Source organism: Diospyros lotus, chromosome 14, assembly GCF_014633365.1.
Source record: "Diospyros lotus cultivar Yz01 chromosome 14, ASM1463336v1, whole genome shotgun sequence".
NCBI lineage: Eukaryota > Viridiplantae > Streptophyta > Magnoliopsida > Ericales > Ebenaceae > Diospyros > Diospyros lotus.
The window spans coordinates 6,485,974-6,509,225 of record NC_068351.1 but is presented as its reverse complement, the minus strand read 5'-3'; the positions used below and the strand labels follow the sequence as shown (position 1 = coordinate 6,509,225).

Sequence of the window (23,252 nt, the reverse complement as noted above, 5' to 3'; positions counted from 1 at the left end):
AAAGAACCCATTAATACATGATTTAACCCCCACCAATTTTTGCTTCGAAAGGAACCAATTCATTGACAGGTTCCTAGTTTTCGTGCTTCAATTGCCTAATTTGGTTTAATTCTCTTAACATTGGTGAAAACTAATATCACTATTTCTTTTTATTTAATATTATTTTGGTAAATAATATTTTGCTATACATTTATATGGGTTACCTTTGGGGATATGATTCTTTTGATAGAGAAAAACTATCAAAACATTGTACTAAAACTGGAATGGGAGGGGGGACAAAACTAAGGATGAATTGAAAGGGGCAAAGGGCATGGCTAGCTGTAACTACCATCAGTAGTAATGACTAGACTCCTTCAAATGTACAGCAAAATTGTGTATAGAATCGAGTATTGTGTGCTGCAAAGCTTGACTACCATAGTTTTTTTTTTTTTTGGCAGCTGATATATCTTACTAGATGCAATTAGATAAAAACAAATTGTTCTCTGAATGTAGCATCAAATTGATCTCTAAATTTTTTTGGGATGGGATGTGAAACTAGACACTGATTACTGGTTGACTGTTGAAAGTGATTGAGAAAAATGAAGAAGTAAAAAGGAGAGCAAGATAAGGAATCTTCTAAGATGCAAACAGTGCCTTACAATGTTCCACCACTAGTTGAAGCTGTGATAAGTAATCCCACACTTCTAGAAATTCCAAAAATGTTTAGAACTTGACTACTTCGAATTTGAAAAGTATACAGATAGATGTAGTTGAAGAACCATTGATATAATCTATATAACAAGAATCTTCCAGATATTTATCATGTCACCTGCCCCATGAAAATCTGTAAGTTGATGATATAATAACTATTCTAAAGGCCATTCCAGGTACCATATCAAAACAAATTTGATGATGTTCATGTTGAGCGAACGTTATTGTTTCTCAAACAACGGACTTTTGCTGGTAGAGTCTTGATTTTTCATCATTCTGGGATGAGTTCGTTATGGAAATGGACTTGCACACAGTTGTCTGCTTAAGCCAGATTTAATCTGCTGCGATTTGAATGGGAAAATACAGAAACCATGTTAAAATATCATACATCTACTAGTTTGATCTTTGATAAATTCCTGAAGCATTAGTTAAGAGAAAGATTACCCCAGATCAATTGCTGTTTCTGGTGTTTCATTGTCATTTTCCTGTGATTGCCTTGGCTGGAGATGCAAAGACCCATATGAATCATATTTTTCACCAAAATGTTGTGGATGGTGGGAACTACTATTCACTTCATTAGCATAAATCTGAGACCAAGTCTTGGAGTCTTAATAGAGAACAATCCCATTGAAATTGAATTTTGATCGAGTGAATCTCTATGACCTTCCCCCCCCACCAAAAAAAAAAAAAAAAAAAAAGAAACACACGCACAGACACAAATTGATACTGAAAGGCAATTGGTGAGCACCTTCTTACGTAGTTCTGCATTTTCCTTCCTCTGGACACTCAACTCCTTAAACAGATTCATACTTTCTTGATGCATGATAATTACCTGTAGTTAAACCAATTGAATTTTAACTACTTCAAAATGAATTCAACCTTAAAAAGGATAATCATCATTGCAGCGATCAGTGTGAGACCTGGTCATTAAGTTTTTTCATTTCATCGGCAAAACCTTGTTCCTGCAAAATGAAAAATCTACGTCATGAATAATGTAGAACGGTTCATATGGTTATAAGAATAGTATTTGGAGACCCCAAGGACATAGCCTAGTGGTTATGGCGATCCCATTTAGAGCCTGCTCCATCATAGTTAGTGTGTTACTTAAGGATCAAAATCAAGGGCCATCAGATTCCCTGATTTAACTACTCTGGTATCAATAGGTGAGGGTGTTTGTGATGGGACGTTACAAAAAAAAAAAAAAATAGTATTTAGAGTAAAAATTACTCTGATATTTTCTTTTTCGTACCTTCTTTGCCCGGATTTCCTTTAAGCTCATCTTCATTTGGCTTTCTAGATTTTGTAGATCTTTGACACTCAAACCTGAAATTTCTTCCCCCTTTAAATGCCTGCGATTGTTATCAGGAAGAAGATTAAGTGCATCTATATGCTTGTCAACTTGTATTTTCATTAGATTCTTTATTTTGTGATGCACCGGGACCCATCCATGAACCTTTTTTTTCACCTTTTTATTGGATTGTGCACCATAGATTCAGTCTTAAGTGGATCAACAAGAGCTATTAGCCAACATTTGAAGCCTACAACTTAACAGTAAATGCCTTTTATGTTTATTGCATTGTTTGCTCAACCTAAAAAAGCCTTTTTTTTTTTTCCATCAATTTAAGATTGTAAATAAGTAAAGATATAGAATCACTCTGCTGATGGGAGGGTCCAGTGTAATCAGCTCTTAGTCTTGTTTTTTGACTGGAAAGTTGCGCTTGCAAATTTGGCTTAGTTGCACACAGTTATTCATTGTTCCTCTCTGTTGGCTCAAGTGGTCAGCCATTTGTCTATTCCAATTCTTGCAAAGATAGGTTGTGTAACTTATCTTTCCCTCAGCTTTAAAATCTCATCGTCTGAAGATCCACGTAGTGTGGTCTATTTTTTATTGAATTCATCTTTGGACATTTTGTAGCATGCCAGTTATCTTAGTGAAAAGGACCTTGATTTCTAATTTTCTTATCAAATACTTCCATTGGGTTTAGTTTCCAAGTTTATGGACAAGAAGTTTCTATTGTGAAGGTGTAGTCATTATTTATAGTTACTAATTGGAAGAAAAAAGTACAGCCTCCTACCATTGCTAATTCTCATTTGACTAGGACTTCAAATTAGAAAACAAGTGAAGTCCACTATTCAAAAGAATCTAAACCTCTTTCAGGGCACATATATTGCGTTGAAACATAACCTGACACATGTAGTGTGAGATTGGTTTATTCAAATTAGAAATTAAGAAGACAGCAGTAGAATGAATCTAATTGGACTCTAAACAATTACCATGAACAAGTCCTTTACATGGTTTAGGGCCCATAAACTTAGTCCTAAGTGTTAGCTGATGTGTTTAGAACTGCTGCCAAGTTGTCATGTTTTGAATATTTCAAAATATTGTTTCCTAGTGTTTGGAGTTTGTTATTTATTGTTTCCTAGTGTTTGGGAGAGTTTGTTATTTTCTGATTAATCATATGTGATCGGGGTTTATTTTTAGGACCATGATCTTAGTGATTAGTTATAAATTTTTAAGTTTTTTAATATAAGTTTAAGAGTTTATTAAAATATCTCCTTATTCGACATAATTTCGTTTGTTCTTTTTTTTAATCTTCATCTTTCTTTTTTTCCTTCAAAATTGTCTTTGTTTTCTGTTGCAACCTCAAAACAACAACAATTGGTATCAGAGCTCTCTTCTTAAGGAACCTATGAGAGTTTGAGATTGAATTCAAGTGGACGCTATGGACGCAGAAGCTAGTTTTTAATTGATTGCTCCTTCAGGGTTCGACGGAGAAAATTATCAAATTTGGGCTGTGAAAATTGAGACCTACTTGATGCAATGGATCTTTGGGAAGCTGTAGAAGAGGATTAGAAAGTTCTTCCTCTGCAAGACAACCCCACGATGGCTCAGATCAAGAATCACAAGGACAGAAAAACGAGGAAGTCAAAAGCAAATGCCTGTTTGTTTGTTGTTGTCTCATTGATTATCTTCACCCTAGTCATGTCACTCAAATCAGCAAAAGCAATTTGGGATTATCTCAAAACAGAGTATGAAGGAAATGAGAGGATCAAAGGGATGCAAGTGCTAAATTTGATTAAGGAATCATAAACCATTAAAAAGTATTCTGACAAACTTCTAAGCATTGCCAATAAGGTAAAACTGCTTGGGTTTGATCTACATGACTCGAGGATTGTTGAAAAAATCTTAGTAATAGTGCCTGAAAAGTTTGAGGCAACCATTACAACCTTGGAGAACACCAAGGATCTGTCCAAGATTACCTTGGCAGAGCTCTTAAATGCTTTACAGGCACAAGAGCAAAGAAGGGTCATGAGGCAAGAAGGTGTTGTTGAAGGAGCATTGCCAGTTAAGCATAAAAAAAAAGGGAAAATGAGAAAGAAAAAGAACAAAAAAATATTTGTTGCAAGTGGTGATACTACAACAAACAGCAATAAAAACAAGAATGAAGGTACGAAGGGAAATCATCCTCCATGCTAACATTGTGGCAAAAAAGGTCATCACCCTTTCAAATGTTGGAGAAGACCTGGTGCAAAATGCAGCAAGTGTAACCAACTTGGACATGAAGCTGTGATTTTCAAAGGAATAGCTCAGCAGTAGGAAGTTGAAGCTCAAGTTATAGATCAAGAGGTTGAAGATTAGCTCTTTGTAGCAACATGCTTTGCAAGTAACAATTCAAGTGAAATTTGGCTCATTGATAGTGGTTGTATTAATCATATGACTCATGACAAGAAATTGTTCAAAGAATTGGAGAGCGCTACAATCACAAAAGTCAGAATTGCAATGGTGATCACATTGTTGTTAAAGAAACATGTACTATAGCTATTGAAAGCTGCTTAGGTATAAAAACCATCTCTGGTGTCTTATATGTGCTAGAAATTGATCAAAACTTGCTAAGTGTTGGTCAATTGATAGAGAAAAGGTTGAAAGTGATTTTTGAAGACAGACACTGCTTGATCAAAGATGCAGCTGGTCAGGAGATGTTTAAAGTCAGAATGAGGGGCAAGAGCTTCTCTTTAGATCCAATGGAGGAGAAATAGGTTGTCTTCCCCATCTCAAAAAGCACAACACAGGTTTGGCACAAGAGGCTTGGTCATTTTCATCACATAGGTGTGTTACACATGCAAAGGAAGCAGTTTGTGTAGGATTTGCCACCTCTAGAAGAGCACCTACCAAGTTACCAAGCATGCCAGTTTGACAAGCAAACCAGGCTGCCAACCTAAAACATCTTGGAGAGCTACTCAAAAATTACAATTGATTCACACAGACTTGGCAGGACCTTAGAGAACACCTTCTCTCAAAGGTAGCCTCTATTATATTATTTTCATCGATGATCTAACCAGAATGTGTTGGATTTTCTTTTTAAAATTCAAGTCAGAAATTGTTGTTGTGTTCAGGAAGTTTAAATCAAATGTGGAGAACCAAAGTGGCTACAAAATTAAGGTTTTGAGGTCTGATAATGGCAAGGAATACACCTCAGAATAATTCAATTTGTTTTGTGAAGAAGTTGGGATTGAACATTAGTTGACTGCTCCATACACTCCACAACAAAATGCAGTCAATGAAAGGAAGAACCGATTCATCATGGAGATGACTAGGTGTATGCTACACGAGAAAGGACTGCCAAACAAATTTTGGGCAGAGGCAACAAACACTATTGTTTTTCTTTAAAACAGATTACCCACAAAAGTAGTGAAGGATCAGACACCATTTGAGGCATGGCATGGGTATAAACCTTCATTGAAATTTCTTAAAGTTTTTGGTTGCTTATGCTTCACCTATGTGCCTTAGGTTAAGCGAGATAAACTTGATAAAAAAGTTGTTCCCAGCATATTTGTGGGTTACAGTACAATATCCAAAGCTTATAAAGTATTTTAGCCAGAAACAAGAAACATAGTGATAAATAGAGACGTGCATTTCATGGAGAATGAGCAGTGGAATTGGGAAAATTCAAAGAGAAATCAGAATAAGAATTCAAATGATCTGGTGGATGATTCTCCTATCAGAGGCACTAGGTTGTTGTCTGATATATCTATCAGAGGTGCAACATTATTGTATGTGAACCTACAGGATACGAGAATGCAAAGAAGAATCAAAAGTGGATAGTTGCAATGCAGGAGGAGCTGTCCATGATTAAAAAAAATCAGACTTGGAAGCTTGTTGATAAACCTCAAGATAGAAAAATCATTGGGGTCAAATGAGTGTTCAGAACCAAGCTTAACGCTGATGGATCCATCAACAAACACAAAACCAGGCTTGTTGTTAAAGGATATGTTCAAATTTTTGGTGTAGACTATTCAAACACATTTGCACCAGTAGCTAGACTTAACATTGTCAGGCTGCTACTTGTTGTTGCAACACAAAAAGGCTAGAAAGTGTACCAATTGGATGTAAAATCAACATTTTTAAATGGTTTATTGCAAAAAGAAATCTATGTTGAGCAACAAGAAGGTTTTGTAAATAAATAAGAAGAAGACAAAGTTTATCTCCACAAGAAGGCTCTTTATAGATTGAAGCAAACTCCAAGAGCCTAGTATAATAGAATTGATGATCACTTGCTAAGTTTAGGCTTCGTAAAAAGCCTATCTGAGTTCACTCTCTATATCAAGCACTGTGAGGTTGATATTTTTGTTATTTCTCTTTATGTAGATGATCTTTTGGTGACTGGAAACAATGCAGCTTTGATTGATGAATTGAAGCTAGATATATATGATGAAAGTATTTGAGATGACTGATCTTAGATTGATGACTTACTTTCTCAGAATGTAGATCAAGCAAAGTTAAGATGAGATTTTCATTTGTCAAAAGAAGTATGCAAAGGAAATTCTCAAGAAGTTTCATATGGAAGATTGCAAGTCAATGAGCATTTCTATGAATCGAAAGGAAAAGTTAAGTAAGAAAGATGGAACTGAAAAAGTGGATGAGGCACACTTTAGAAGTTTGATTGGGTGCCTGATGTGTATCTTACAATAACAAGACCTAATATCTTGATTGCTGTATTTTATCTTGATTCATGCACTGTGCAAGTGAAATGCACCTGAAAGTAGCTAAGAGGGTAAGGCATAATCAACTTTGGCATCAAGTTCAAGAAAAGAAAGGAATTTAATCTGTTTGGTTTTTTTGATAGTGACTGGGCAAGATCCATTGATGACATGAAAAGTACCATATGGTATTGTTTTAGTTTTGGATCAGGAGTTTTTTCATGGAGTTCTAAAAAACAAGAAACAATAGCTCAATCTTCTGCTGAAGCAGAGTTTGTTGCTGCAACTGCTGTTATAAATCAAGCTTTGTGGTTGAGGAAGATATTGAGTGATCTGCATCTTGAGCAGAAAGAAGACACTAAGATCTGTGTTGATAATCAAACTACAATAGCTATTTCTCACAACCCATTTTTTATGGAAAAACTAAACATTTCAACATCAAAGCTATTTTTCTTGAGGGAAGTGCAGAAAAATGGTGTTGTAACTACTCTTGTTTATTGTAGAACAAATGAGCAAATAGCTGATGTTTTTACTAAACCATTACCAGTTAGCAAGTTCGAGTTTTTGAGACTAAAACTTGGTGTTTGGAGTCTCTAAAGGAAGGGGGAGTGTTAGCTGATGTGTTTAGAACTGCTGCTAAGTTGTCATGTTTTGAATATTTTAAAATATTGTTTTCTAGTGTTTAGGAGTTTGTTATTTATTGTTTCCTAGTGTTTAGGAGTTTGTTATTTTCTGATTAATCATATGTGATCAGGGCTTATTTTTAGGACCATGGTCTTAGTGGTTAGTTATTAATTTTCAAGTCTTTTTAATGTAAGTTTCAGAGTTTATTAAAATATCTCCTCCTTTGACATAATCTCGTGTGTTCTTTTCTTTAATCTTCATCTTTCCTTCCTTCCATCAAAATTGTTATGGGCATTTTTTGGATTGCTTCTTATGGGTTGGACTCGACCCAATAGACCAGCCTAATTTCTCGAAGCCTAATGGGCCCAAGGCCGAGGTCGTTGGAGCAAGGTCGCACATTGCCAAAACCCGAGCTCAGGTTGCGAAATCAAGCGAGCTCCCAGTGATGCTTTCAGCTCGCTGGCCGAACTATTCAGCTTGCATAACAAATAAAAGACCGTGGAATAATCGGAGACGATGTCCACCTATCTTATTTGAGGCAAACCAGATTCCTAGTAATGTGGAACCCACTCCCAGTTTTATGGAGTTGATAAGGACATTTTACCCCCCATGATGTTATCCTTCTATTTTTGGATTTTAAGTGAATTGTAAACACCCCACACTATAAATTGGAGTCAAAAACCATTGTAAACAGAGAAGGAACAATAATGATATACTGTTACTTTACCTAAATAGCCAGAGAACAGTTGTGGACTAGCTAGGCATTATTCCTGGTGAACCACGTAAAAACTTCTCTGTGTGTGACTTAGTATTTGTTTTTATTTGTTCATCCTCTTTGTATTTGTGTTCATTTTTCTCATTGCGAGCCTACAAATCACAGTCGACCAACTCCGAACGTCGACAAAAATTGTCTTTATTTTTTGTTACAACCTCAAAACAACAACACTAAGCTTTCAAAATGAACATGTTTAATCTAATCAATATGCTCAAACGTGATAGTTGATTGTCACTTAAAATAGCACCCAAAAAAATGATAAACATACCTGTGGTTTTCTTGCAAGTCATTCAACTGTTGCTTTAAGTTTTCTGCCTCCCGTTGCCAAAACTAGAATTCAGAACTCAATATTAAATCCATGCTACATATATAGTCAACTATATGCTTGAGAGTGAGATTCAATTGATTGAATTTTCAGTTGTAGACATTTTCTATAAAGGATGTGGAGATAAGAATCTTTAGGATATTGCAATAAACATTCTTTTATAGATATTTTGTGATATTGTGACCATTTTGTGTTTTATAGACATTCTACTTTTGGATACTCTTGGTTGTTTATGTCGATAACATTGTTATCATATATAGGGAATGAGAACATAGGCAGTGATAAGTTGAAGGTATTTCTCCAATCCAAATTTCAGACCAAAGACCTTAGAAGCTAAACCAGCTAACATTCCTATGGATCCAAGTGTGAAGCTCATTTTTTATGGTGGTGATATATTGGATCATTCAAACATACACGATCAGTTATGTAGTGGTCATATCGAATTATTTGGCTATATGAAGGCCAAATATTGCTTTCCCAATCAATGTGGTTAGTTAGTTTATGGAAAAACCCCATTGGAAAGTAGTTAATAAAGATTTTGTGTTACCTCAGTAGGACTCTTGATTGTGCTATATATTCTCTATATATTGTGATTGAGGCCATGTTAGAATAGAGGGTTTCTCAGATGTTGATTAAGCAGGATCTCCCTCAAATGAAGTCCACCATTGGTTTTTGTGTGATTGACAAGTTGTTAGGGGAAACCTAGTGTCATGGAAGAGCAATAAGCAATTTATGGTTGCTAGGTCTAGTGCAGAAACAGAATATACGCTAATGGCTCAATCCATTTTTGAATTAATGTGGATTTGTAAATTACTTGAAGAGTTATGATTTAGCAGTTGCTATTCATATTGCATCTAATCCATTATTTCATGAACATACCAAGTTATTGAGGTAAATTGTCACTTCATTCTAGAAAGATTAACAAAATGTTATTCAGACATGCCACGTGAGAATGATAGATCACTAAGTCAATGAGTGAAACTAAAATGAGTATATTTATAAAAAGTCGCACATACATGATATTTTTGCTCCAACTTGAGAGGAAGTGTTTAGAAAATTAGGAGTCTATAATTCTATATTTGGAAACTATTCCATCGTAATGTACATATATAAATAGTTTGATTACCCCCAACTAGGGAAAATGCTTTGCTTCTCCATCATTAATCTTCTCCTTGACTTACATGGATGATAGTTTCAGAGAAATTGCCAACAATATACAATTCAGGGATAAGAAAGTTAGGGGAGTGATTTTTCCAGTCGAGAGTCTATAGGGGATTGTTGACAGGTTGCTTAAAGTGAGTAAAACTGTGGACAGTTTACGAAATTGGATACACTTTCCTAGGTTCGAGGTTCCTTTTACATAGGGCTTGAGAAGGTATTTGTAAAATGTCAAGAACAATCATCAAGGTAGGAATTAGTTTGATTAGTTTACGAAAAAAATGTACATATAGAATTGGAGATAAATCATAAACAATTATGTTTTCTAAAGTTAAAAACAAAGTCAGGATCATATATTGAAATAAGAAACTTAAATACTAGATCAGCAAATATGTATGGTATACAAATTGGCTTTTAAACATCCCTTTATTTGTTCATATTGGTAGCTGATATTGTACCATCAAGTAAGTCTATTACGACTTCAATATTGTACCCTCAACTGAGTCTATTATGACTTTGATATTGTACAAGTGTAGCAGTGGATTAGCTTATAGGAACCTGATCAAGGAGCCATCTACAAGTCATCAAATTAGTACTTTTAATCAAGATATATTGGGAAGTAACTGTGTGCTTCCAATTGCAGGAGATGATGGTCATGCAGGGTACTAGATGAGTTAGCTGTTCATGAAAGATTACCTTGGCTTCAGCAGTAGGACTCAACAGTTGATGATACTCATCTTCTCTCTTATATTTTTCAATTATCGAGCCCATGCTAAAAAGGCATAACAACAATGTCAACAATTAGGAGATCACATAATTTCATGTCATGGCATCTCTAGCGAACAATTAGTTTGTCACAACATACTAATATGTCAAGAAATTCATCTTTCAACTTGTTTTATAATTCCTTATTTCTGGATCATATTTATGTCGTATTTATGCATGAAAATGAAAGAAAAACTAATAAAGAACTTATGTTGAAATCATAGTTTTCTAGTATTTATGCATGAAACTGAAAGAAGAACTACTAAACAAATAGGACTGATTTCTTTCCCTAGCAAATAAAATTTGTCAGACGTTTAACTTGCTCAATCAAACAATATTCTGTTTATCTGCACTATACAAAATACAGAAGGTATTATTTCATTGCTCAGTGTTCATGTTTCTGATTGTAAATGCCTACTTGTTTGATTTATGTTCGATAATTAACGGAAACTTCTGTAAGAGTTTCTAATACCAAAATGTCACAAAGGAACTAAATCTCATGGCTATGGACTTGAGCCTATCAACCAATCAAACTTCTTTTATTTTTCTGACTTAAACCTATGACCTCCAGGTCACAATGGGCCAACCTAACCACTGTGCCAAGGCTCACCTTCCCCAGAGCTTGCAATTGCGGGAGCCTCGTCCACTGGGTTCACCTTACTAGCAAAAGAGAAAAAAAAAATTAGTTCATATAATTGATCTACTTGACAAGAACATTTTATGTTCATTCTCAATGGGAAAACTTAACGCAAAATCTGTTGGGTAATATGTTATGTCTATTTTATGCACAGCTGAAGTAGTATGGTACAGCCCAATCTGCTGATCATCATTTTCTCTTCATTTCATCCTCGATCACCAGATCTATAGAAAAAGGTTACTCTAACTAGGCTCTTCTGCCTTACCTAGCTTTATTGTTTCAGTATCAAGTCCTTAAGTTCACCAACTTCCTTGATCTTGTTAGGACAAAGATCCTTGTGGATTTATGGCCTTGAAAAATATATGCTGCCATGCTCAGATAACACTTGAGAATTGGTTCATTCAATAACTTGACATTATTGATTTTGATCCTATAGAATCAAGGGCAAAACAAAAAATCAATAAAAACAGTATAAAACTTTTATTACTGCAGTCATTCTCATATTGTTAGAACTCAATCCCACGTTGGTAGTCTACCAGGTAAGTCTGAGGTATATTACTATCTCATGAGCCCATCACCTTCAACTAACACTTTGGGGTAAGGATCGATGGTGTTAATTACAAGGTAGTATTAGAGCCAACCTAAGATTGGTATCATGTGAGTATAGGACTAGAAAAGTGTTTTGAATTTGACTTGGGTCAGATTGATTCATATGAGATTTTTGATTTGATAAGGACGTTAGGTATTAAAAGATGGGAGTTTATCACTATTCAATCTCATATCTGTACGTAGTCTATATATTGGAAGAGGTATTAAGTATATTACTTGGTTCAGAAGTCATCTTTCACTATAACATGCTGTTAATTGAGAATATTCCATGTATCTTGAAGATAAAGCTTAATTGATTAGGAAGTTGATAAGTTCTCTAGATGCATGTATTAAGTCTCTTAGGAGTTTGAGTTATTATTAATGTTCTAGTCTACATTCATAGCATTAATATATTACGTTCTAGTATAAATGGCTTTATAACTCTCATTTGATTGTATGGAAAGATGTTTATGTTTTAAACAGTGAAGTCTGGCAGAGTTGTATTTTCTCATTTTTGCTTGGTGTATTTGCCAACATATTTCATCTTTAATTGACAAGTGGTATTAGAGTTGTATTCTTGAGGGATCTGTTCATTTATCTCCAAAATGTTTTCAAGTGAGCAGATTGGGTCTGGTCCTCCAAGGTTTGATGGTAACAACTACCATTTATGGGCTTTCAAGATGGAAGCATATCTCGAAGCCCTCAATCTATGGGAAGTAGTGGAGCTTGATTCTAATCCACCTCCTCTACCTGCAAATCCTACTCTCAATCAAATTAAAATTCATGATTAGGCAAAGCAAAGGAAACCAAAAGCTTTAACCTGCATTCACCAAGCTGTCTCTGAGGCAATTTTCACAAGAATTATCAATATTAAGTCTCCAAAGGAAGTGTGGGACAAACTGAAGCTGGAATTTGAAGGCAACGACAGAGTGAAGTCTGTCAATTTAAGAACTTTAAAGAGGGAATTTGATCTCATGAAAATGAAGGAAAGAGAAAGTGTTAGGCTACTTGATGTGGCAAACAAGATCAGATTTTTGGGCCAAGATTTTCCAGATGAAAATATTATTGAAAAAATCCTTGTCAGCCTACCAATGAAGTATGAATCGAAGATTTCAGCCATTGAAGAGTCTGTTGATCCCAAGACTCTTGGAATTTCACAACTAATCAGTAGGCTCTATGCCTTTGAAAAAAGGCTAAGCATTAGAAATGAAGAAGATGATGTCGAATGAGCATTCCAAGCAAGGCACAAAGGTAAGCAAGACAAAAGATATGGCAAGAAACCTGCAAAAGGAAGTTCAGACAAAGGAAAAGGCATGCAGATTTCTGCAAATTCAGACAAAAAGTCAAGCTATCCACCATGCAAACATTGCACTAGAACAAACCACAAAGAGGAAGATTGCAGATACAAAGGCAAGCCTCCCATTCAATGTAGGTTTTGCAACAAGGTGGGCCATTTTGAAAAACATTGCAGACTGAAAAAAGCTCAAGGCAAAAGAGAGGCAACTCAACAAGCAAATATCACAAAAGAAGAAGAAGATGAGCCCGAAGCAAAGGTATTTCTTGCCTCTCAATTATCTGAAACTGATTCTCATACATGGCTGGTTGATAGTGGTTGCACAAGTCATATGGCAAAGAATGAGAGTTTATTTCATAACCTGGACAAGTCTGTTAAGATCAAAGTCAGACTTGGAAATGGTCAATTTGTTGAAGTTGCTGGAAGGGGAACTATTTTGGTTCAAACCAAGGTTGGGCCAAGATATATTAATCAGGTTCTTTATGTCCCCTCACTCTCTCATAACCTCCTAAGTGTGCCTCAAATGCTAGTGAATGGTTATTCGGTTCTTTTCAAAGGAAATACATGTTACATCTATGATAAAGAAGGCTTTTTAACTGCAAGGATGCCTATGATCAACAAGTCCTTCATGTTAAATTTTATATCCAAAAGGAAGATGCATGTAATGTAACTGTTGATGAATCCAAGTTGTGGCATTATAGATTTGGTCATTTTCACTATAATGCTCTTTCTAAATTATGTAAGGAAGGCATGGCAAGAAATATGCCAGATATAATGATCCCAAATGAAGTGTGTGGGGTTTGTCAAATGGGGAAGCAACATAGACTTCCATTTCCTACTGAAGCCACATGGAGAGCAAAGAACAAGCTTGAACTCATTCACAGTGACCTTTATGGTCCCATGAAGAAGGAATCCTTGAACAAGAATAAATACTTTGTCCTTTTTGTGGACGATTATACTCGGAGTACCTGAATCTATTTCATCAAAAGTAAGTCACAAGCTTTTGATGTTTTCAAGAAGTTCAAAAGGATGGCTGAAGCTTAAAGTGGTTGCAAGATCAAGGTTCTTAGAACTGACAACGGTTTTGAGTTTAACTCCACAGAATTTAAAGAATTCTACAGTATGTATGGTATTTCGCATCAACTCACAACTCCATATACCCCGCAACAGAATGGTGTTGTGGAGAGGAAGAATAGAGTTGTCATGGAGATGGTAAGATGTATGTTGGCTGAAAAGAAGCTCCCAAATGAATTCTGGGCAGAAGCTGCTAACACAACAATTTATCTTATAAATAGGCTTCCTACTTCAGCCTTAAAGGGAGTTACACCTGTTGAAGCATGGACAGGTCATAAACCTTCAGTAAAGCATGTGAGGATCTTTGGTTCTGGATGTTATGTTCATGTGCCAGCAATCAAGAGATCCAAATTAGATCAAAAGTCTCGACCTGGGATACTCCTAGGTTATGATCCTATGACTAAAGGTTACAAAGTCTATGATGTGCAAGAAGGAAAGGTCCTTATCACTAGAGATTTAGTGATTGATGAGGGCTCATATTGGAGTTTTGATGAGAATGAACTAAAGCCTCATAAAGATATCATTTCTGAACCCACTCAGGAATTGCAATTTCAACAGCAATTAAAGCAATGAAGATGTAGATGCTAAAGATGAATTTGATAGTCAAGATGAGCCATTAAAGCCAAAAACCAGAAGTCTTACTGATATATATGAGAGCTGTAATTTGGCCATTTCTGAACCAGGTTCATATGAAGAGGCTTCTCAAGATCCTAGATGGATTCAAGCTATGGAAGAGGAGTTGTTCATGATCAACAAGAACCAAACTTGGAGTCTTGTAAGCAAACCGAAAGGAAGAAAGCCAATTGGTTTGAAATGGATTTACAAGGTGAAAAGAAACCCAGATAGTTCAATCAACAAGCTAAAAGCAAGATTAGTTGTGAAAGGATATGCTCAAAAGGCTGGTTTAGATTATGGGGAAACATTTGCTCCTATTGCAAGGCAGGACACGGTTCAGCTGCTGGTTGCTTTAGCTGCAAAACTTGGTTGGGAAATCTATCATTTGGATGTAAAATCAGCATTTCTCAATGGTGATTTGAAAGAGGATATTTATGTGGATATTCCTCAAGGTTTTCCAGCTGAGGTAGAAGGTGATAAAGTCTTAAAGCTTCATAAGGCTTTGTATGGGCTGAAACAGGCTCCAAGAGCCTAGTATGGAAAGATTGATATGCTTATTTGTCCAGATGTGGCTTTCAAAAAAGTCTACATGAGGCAACATTATATGTCAAGAAGGGTTCTAACAACAAAACTCTTGTTGTCTCTATGTATGTTGATGATTTATTAATAACGGGTGATGATAAGGATGCACTTCAACAATTCAAAGCTGAAATGAAAAAGCAATTTGAGATGTCAGATCTTGGAGTTATGAACTACTTTCTTGGAATAGAGATCATGCAAACAGAAAAAGGTATTTTCATGTCTCAATCCAAGTATGCTAAAGATCACTTGAAAAGATGTAAGATGGAAGACTGCAAGCCAGTCTCAACGCTAATGGCTTGCAATGAGAAGCTGTCAAAAAATGATGAAGGTGAAATGGTTATTGCAACCTTTTTCAGAAGCATCATTGGAGGTCTTCTCTTCCTCACACATACCAAGCCCGATATTATGTTTCCTATGAGCTATTTATCAAGATTTATGCATGATCCATGTGAAAGGCATCTTAGATGTGCTAAGAGGATTCTGAGATATGTGAAAGGAACCATAAATTATGGTATTTGGTTCAACTCCAGAAATTCAGAGGAGTTAATAGGATATTCAGACTCAGATTGGGCTGGAAATGAAGCTGACAGCAGAAGTACTTCAGGTTATGCATTTACCCTTGGAAATGGTGTGTTTTCATGGTGTTCAAAGAAACAAGAAATTGTTGCTCAATCCTCTGCTGAGGCAGAATATATTGCAGCTGTAAATGCTACAAATCAAGCTATTTGGATTCAGAAAATGCTCTCAGATTTGGGCATAAATGTCAGTTCACCTGTGGTCTTAAATGTGGACAACAAATCTACTATTTCTCTTGCAGAAAATCCAGTACTTCATGGCATTGCCAAACATATTCGGGTCAAGTTTCTTGCAATAAGAGAAATGGTGACTAATAAAGAAATTAAGCTAAATTATTGTCCATCCGAAGCTCAAGTAGCAGATGTCATGACCAAAAGTCTTCAAAAGGCAAGGTTCGAGAAGATGAGAAGCATGTTGGGAATACATGGAACAATTCCCAAGGAGGAGAATGTTAATTGAGAATTATTCCATGTATCTTGAAGATAAAGCTTAATTGATTAGGAAGTTGATAAGTTCTCTAGATGCATGTATTAAGTCTCTTAGGAGTTTGAGTTGTTATTAATGTTCTAGTCTACATTCATAGCATTAATATATTACGTTCTAGTATAAATGACTTCGTAACTCTCATTTGATTGTATGGAAAGATGTTTATGTTTTAAACAGTGAAGTCTGGCAGAGTTGTATTTCCTCATTTTTGTTTGGTGTATTTGCCAATATATTTCATCTTTAATTGACAAATGCACTTTTAGGTAAGGACCCGTGGTGTTATATATATAGTGCCATTCACTTTGTGGGATCCTTAACTCATATCATAAAGAACGATAATTTTTGTTACTCCAGTTTTGCCTCTGATGTAAGGTTTTGTACACCAATATGACTATGATATGTTCACTTTAAATATATGCAATAAACAAGTGGTTATTATGCCAACAGTAAACAGTATATGAGGTTTGGAATTTTAGTCATTGGCATCATTTCTGAATTCAGTCGCCAAAAGTAAAATGTTATCATGGCATTTCTTGGAGCTTACGCCATCACTGATTGCATTTTTGCATCTTCATTAAAGAACTGCACAGCTACTTCATAATCCATATTTTTGCAAGTTCAACCCATGTCTATATAAAAGTGTGGCCCCGCATCCACATCTGAGTTTGTTTGCAGATATACAAATCAAATAACTTTATGTCACCACATGTTTTTTTATGTGGTAGTGTGTGTGGGCATCCTCAACTATGTTCAAGTACAATCTAATGTATTTGCATCTAGTAGAAATTCAATAAAAAGTTGAATGATAGAGCAAAGAGTCATGTATCATAATATTGACCCCATAAAAATATTGAACTATCAATTATTGACGAAATTTGATCTTTATAATTTTATGAGATTACTTAGGATCACTGGAAATAAGGTGAAGCCTAGAACTTGCTATATGGATCGAACACAATTATGATATTGTTGTAGTTGAATTTAGAATTATATTATAATCTTGAAAACTCCTTTTTTTCTTGTTTTTTTTTATTCCATTCATCCTTCTGTTTTTTTTTTTTATTCCATTCCTCAAGACTTGCATTGAGGCAAAGCAAAGTACATCAAGGAGGGAGGAAAGAACTGGGATTAGATTGACAGTTCTCTAAGACAAAAGCATCTAAGATACAATTAGGAAAACTCAAAGGGTAAAGGATCCTTCAAATCTTGTTCTCTTAATTTGCACCAAGCTGCGAACACGTGGGCTAAAAGTTGCCCTTCAGAGAGACATAAAGATTGATGACCATGCTGGGGATCTATTTGTGATAGCTTTAATATCTCTAACAAGGGAGGATATTCCATTCTCCATTTTGGTTGATGGTATAAGGGTCTTGGATAACTCCTTAAATCTCACATTGGGTAGGAATGAGACTTTTTTATATTGACCCAATCCCACATAGGATAGGCATAGGAAGCCCAATGGAGTTGTTGTCTATATATAGATCTCTCAATTATGATGAACCACAATTTAGTAGCTATGGTTATTTGTGAGAGATTGTAACTAGGTTAGTGAAGTGGTTAGAGTGAGATGGTAACACTTTAGAATCTAAAGGTTACGTAAAATAAAAATCGAATATATGGAATGTAAGTGTGGATGATGTTATGGTAATATATTGAAAGATCAAATCTTACCAAATAGACTGAATTAGATATCTTAGATCAATCATATCCAAAAAGATAAGGAGATTAGTAAGAATGTTATCCATAGAATTAAGACATGATGGTTAAAATGGAAGAGTGCACCTGTGTTTTCTATGATAATAAGATTTTATTAAGGTTAAAAAGAAAATTTTATAAGGCTACTATGATAAGACTAACATTTTTATATGGCATAGAATGTTTGGTTGTATAAAATATAAACATAATTATTGGGAAGATAATGTTAAGATGAATGTATAGCCATATAAGAAAAGATAAAATTATAAATAAGATTATATATAATAAAGTTAGAGTGATTTCTATTGAAGATAAGAGATGTGAGAAACACGATTAAGATAATCTTGTCATGTGAGAAAAATACCAATATTATAAAGGCATCTATGAAGAAAGTTGATGAAATAGAATAAGTAGTTAGTAAAAAAGATAGAAGAAGACCTAAAAAGACATGGTAGGAAAAAGATTTGATATTAGATATGTGGGGCTTACATAAAATAAAGATAAGACAATTGATAGATTTTATTGGATATCTAGAACTCATGTAGCCAATGTACTAGGATAAAGGCTTGGTAAGTAGTTGTATCAACATATATAGTTGTGTATCCTAAACTGAATCTTGTAAAAGTAAATGAAAAAATAGAATCCATATAGCCATATGACTTGGGGAAAACCCAATGAGTTGAGTTCAGCTGAGTCATTGTAGCTCTTGAATACATGGGTTGGATCCTTGTTTGCCTATTTGAGCTAATTTCTTTTTTTTTTGTAAAGCAATACTAGTAAATTAAATAATTGAAAAGGTCACCCAGTTTCATCAATCTATCGCATCTAAAAATTCATATCATCATTAAAAGGAATGTGATATTAAGAGAACTCTTGTTTGATCTCCCTACGGAGACACTTGTTTGACAGGTGGTACTATTATTTACAGCCTTAAAGCTCTATGTTTTCTTTAACATATATCCCTTCCATTTTTCATTTTTATGAATACATTCCTTTTATGTTTTTTAATTGGGGCAAAACTCACCAGCTAAAGGTGTGGTCACCAAGTACTGGAAAACCCTTGCCTCTATCTCATCTATTAACCCTTCCTTCCAGTTCCAGCCTCCTAATTCTCAACTCACCAGCTAAAAATAGGGTCACCAAGCTGTAGAAAACCCTTGCCTATCTCGTCTAGTGCAACCCTTGCTTCCATCCTCTTCATTCTCATGTATACCTGACCTGTTTCGCAGTTAACGCCTCGGTAATATCAAGTTTAATCATTCGTCCCTTTGAGGCTATATGTTCTCTTTGACGCCAGCATGGCACTCTCAGTGCTATCTTTCAAAAATAGATCAAGAAAGAAAGAAACAAGGCAGGTAAGATCTTTGACTTACAGGATATGCTAGTCTAGTTCACTGTAAATGGTTGATTCAAATCCTAAATCTGAATTTTGATATAATCTTTCCCACTTCAATGAGAAGAAACAAAAATAGGTCAATTACTAGCAGGTGTTAATGCAGACCAGGCATCAGATGGACACAAGCTTCGTCGATACAGATCATTAATTAATTTAGTTATTTTGGGGGGAGGGGCTGTTTATGCATGTGATAGAGAGAGAGAGGGGAGAGGGAGAGAGAGAGAGAACTTATCTGACCTTGAGCTTGAGAATTCATATAGCTTCCCAGTACTAGAGAAGACAATTACTCCAACTTCAGCATCACAAAGAATTGATAGCTCTCTGGCCTTCTTAAGCAGACCATTTCTGCGTTTTGAAAAAGTCACTTGCCTACTTGTTAAATTCTCTATTGGTTTAACAACAATCTTTCCTCTCCCCATCTGTTCTTTTTGGTATTCTTAGGGTTTTCCCTGATCTTCTTGGCGGCTGAGGATTCGAATTTTCTACAAGAACTAATGAAGCAGTTATGTGCTGATATGAAGAAAGTGGATGTATCTTGCAGTCAGTAAGAGAGAGAGGGAGAGAGTTTAGTGTTTGGAAGACGGAAGAGTAGTAGAATTTAAAGTTCCTACTGATTTAATCTTGTTTTGTACAGAATGCTTAAAGCTGCTTAAAAGAAGAAAAACCACTTCTTTGAGAAAGATGGACTCCCAAATGTCCACAAACTTCTCAATGGTTTTCAGCTGTGGGATCATACGTTGTGAGTACATTAGGCATAGGAAATCACAACGTAGATAAAGAAAAAGAAATAGAAAAAGTTAGGCTGCCTCTTGGATCAGCAGTTTGTTTCTTTTCCAACTTGTATTGTAGCGACAAGATGACCCAATAGCAATTTGACATATGTCAATCACGGGTAACCTGAAAATTCTGACTCTAGAAGCTAAATTCATTTGGCTAGAAAAAAAGCTCTAGAAGTTGTCAAGAATATTAATCAAAATCCAAAGTGGGGTGAAATTTTTGTGTATTTGAAACTGCATCTCAATTGAAAGTCTTTTAGCTTACTTAGCCAAAAAAAGAGAGATTCTTTTAGATTAGGAATTACACTACTAAATCTTTTTTTTTTTTTACCTGAATATTTGATGCCTTGAACCCTTGACAATAATAATTGGAATTTATGATGAAAGATTGGTTTGATCAAGTAGAATACCTAACAAGTTGGTGTCATTAGAAGAGTTGAGTATCACATCAGCAACATGGAGGCATATGTCAATAGACTGAAGAGTTGTTGTCTTTCATTAATTTAAGTGTGTGAGGACAGTAAATTTCGGACTTCTAGAGAACTGATAAGGTAGATAATATTATTATATTATTGCATGTACTATCAGGTTTGAAGAAAATGTTAATTTGTTTGGACAGTTACAATTTTAAAACAAGCATGACATTGCCTTTCCTCCAATTAAGGCCTTTTTTTATTTGGAAAGTTGAGAAAGACGTGCCTGGTGTTTTTTTAATTTGTTTAACTGGAAAACGTTGCATACATGAATTAATATACCGAGAATGTAAAGCATCGTACATGCTTGTCACATACATGATCTTATGCGATATGGTTAAAGTGTTCAGCTATTGCATTTCAAGGTTTCAATGGAAGTCTTCTATCTGGGGTCCTTCGACATGCTTATTAATTTTCTCTTGTGTTAGACACAAACTTGTAGTAGAATGTCAGTTCATCACAAGTTTCTGGGATCTTATAAAATTTTTTACTTGGATGACATTTGTGATGGCAAGTGAATTTATGTATTAATCATGTTGTTGGACAGCGTTTCATTGAGTTACAATTTTATAACTGTATGGATAACCCATACAAATCAAGTTATTGTAAGGAAATCTTTTAACTGCGAATTACTACTTTTCCCACTTGAAATGCTTGCATATGCAACTTCATTGTGATAGATAAATCCCATAAGCTCATTTTATCGCCTGATATATTCTGTACTCTGAAGACTTGTACAGTTCCATCTAATACATAATCAATTGTTTATTTAAAATGGAAGACGCTGAACCTGTCCCTAAGCTTCAATGTTGCCTTCTCCAGTAATAACCTGGAAAGGAATAGTAGGACTGATTAGATAGTAGATACTCTCTCTCTCTCTCTCTCCCACACACACACACACACACACACACGTGACTGAAGTTTCTCTTTATCTTTGTAAGAGAAAATTTGCTTAGCAGTGAGATTATTTTTAGTTAGTGTATGATGGTAACGTATAAGAGCCTTGCAAAAGAAAAGGCCCAAGATAGAAATTATTGAAAAGCTAGAATTTATATAGTTTACCTCACATATATAGTGGGATTAAGCCTTAACATGTAGTAGTTAGTTAGTGTATTTTTCACCTTTATTTCAAATTTACAGTTGACTAGAGGATAAATGGGCTTGGAAAGCTGAAGCATTTGTTTTCATCTTATTACCATTGTGTTCTCAGAAATCTATCTCATCTCATTTCACACTTGTCAAAAAGTTTTAGGGTATGAGAAACAGTATTGAAATGGTTCTGAAATTCTAAACATCTTTAGCAGACATGATCATAAAATGTAAGCAAATATTTGATTCATAAAAAAGGTTATGATACTGGGAATGGTAGGTCATGGTAGTTCAATTTATAATCTGCATTGGAAAAACTGAAGTTTACCGGTGTATGAAGATTATTAATGATGAAAATATTATAAATTATCTTTTCTTCAGCTCTATGTACCAGTGTCTGCTGATCTTTTTCTGTATAGATTTCTCTTGAATAAATAACATTTGTACTAACTAAAATATTTTTCTTCTCCCAGCAGGTACCTCATGTATATTGATCACCAGCGTATTTATCAGAACTTGACTGACCAGCAACGGCATAAAATATAAAGTCAGTCTTTCCTTGCGTAATTCTCCACAATGGTCTTCTGGGTATTGTAAAATCATTAATTTTGCATCCTGGTAATTTTGCCATCATAGCCATAAGCCAGCTCCGGCACTTTCCTGAGGCAGGTAATGATGCTAACACGTCCCGGTCATTAGGAAGATGATTTCATAATTTCTTGGATAGAAGTTGATTGATATTGGGAACTGTTTTGCTTCATGCTAGATTGTGATATCGTATAGCTCTCAGTGAACTACTAATTACTGAAAAGAATAAAATTAGTGAACCTTGGTGATCTAAATAAACATGATGCATGCCTTTTGATCGATTCATAATGTTGTTACACTTTGATTTTGAACTTCTTTTGTGATCAAGGGAGAAAAGTATTAGTTGAACTATGCCTGTTGAGAGTATTCATTAATTACGTGGAAGAAGTGCTATTTCTATTAATGAAGAGGGATTGATCATCTCAAGATTTAGAAGTCAAAACTTATATTTGAAAAGAACTATGTTATAGAAAATGCCGCCAGAATGAGAGGAGAGGTTAAAAAAAAAAACAGTAAATCCCTTCTTTTTTTTTTGTTAAGTGCAAATCCGTTTTTTCTAGCTGGGTGTTTACTGCATTGAGGTAAGAGAAAGAAAATGAGGAATCTTACAGAAACCACCTTATGTAAAGGACAAAAAAAGTGTGACACTGTCAGAAGATTATTTGTTTTGAATTGATTAATCTAGATTAGCATATTTTCAGGTTGTGTTCACACTTGGTGCTTCGGAATTGCGAAAAGATTGAGGTTGGATCTTGAGCTTTTAATATTGCATTAGGAGAGTGGTCAAAAGTCTAGATGATTATTCAAAACTGTGTTCACACTGCTTCGAATTTTCAATATTAGGAGTGGTCAAAAGTCTAGATGATTATTCAAAACTGTGTTCACACTGCTTCGAATTTTAATTACTGAAATCAGCATACATTGTATCGATATGAGGAACATCGAGTTGATTATTTAAAGGGGTGTCTTCACACCTTTAAATATTTTTTAAATCTGAATGCTCAGAACTGATTTTGTGGGCATCAAACATGATGGTTGTGTTAGGAAAATTGGACAGACATTTGATA

General features: G+C 35.0%; 1 protein-coding gene and 1 long non-coding RNA gene across 3 annotated transcripts; one reads left to right on the top strand and one right to left on the bottom strand.

Annotated features, from left to right (window-relative positions):
- Positions 1-298: 298 nt before the first annotated feature.
- LOC127789786 (MADS-box transcription factor 23-like) lies at positions 299-20,042 on the bottom strand. 2 transcript variants are annotated; one of them, XM_052318774.1, is made up of 8 exons: positions 19,497-20,042; positions 10,248-10,323; positions 8,337-8,398; positions 1,940-2,039; positions 1,611-1,652; positions 1,439-1,522; positions 1,135-1,277; positions 299-1,031 (listed from the first exon to the last, which is right to left on the bottom strand). In XM_052318774.1, the coding sequence occupies exons 1-8, from the start codon at positions 19,676-19,678 to the stop codon at positions 1,013-1,015; spliced, it is 708 nt and encodes a 235-aa protein (XP_052174734.1). In that variant the 5' UTR covers positions 19,679-20,042; the 3' UTR covers positions 299-1,012. The 2 variants fall into 2 exon arrangements, with proteins under 2 accessions (XP_052174734.1, XP_052174735.1); XM_052318775.1 differs by having other exon boundaries at positions 299-1,028; positions 19,497-20,040.
- LOC127789787 (uncharacterized) lies at positions 18,877-23,252 on the top strand. Its single transcript, XR_008020657.1, has 3 exons — positions 18,877-19,218; positions 22,071-22,266; positions 22,887-23,252. It is a non-coding gene; the product is annotated as an uncharacterized LOC127789787 (long non-coding RNA).

Coding starts and splice junctions, on each gene's coding strand:
- LOC127789786 (XM_052318774.1), bottom strand. CDS start 19,678: ATGGGGAGAGGAAAGATTGTTGTTAAACCAATAGAGAATTTAACAAGT. Junction 2,040..8,336: donor GACTTGCAAGAAAACCACAG/GTATGTTTATCA, acceptor TAACAATCGCAG/GCATTTAAAGGGGGAAGAAA. Junction 1,523..1,610: donor TGAAAAAACTTAATGACCAG/GTCTCACACTGA, acceptor GTTTAACTACAG/GTAATTATCATGCATCAAGA.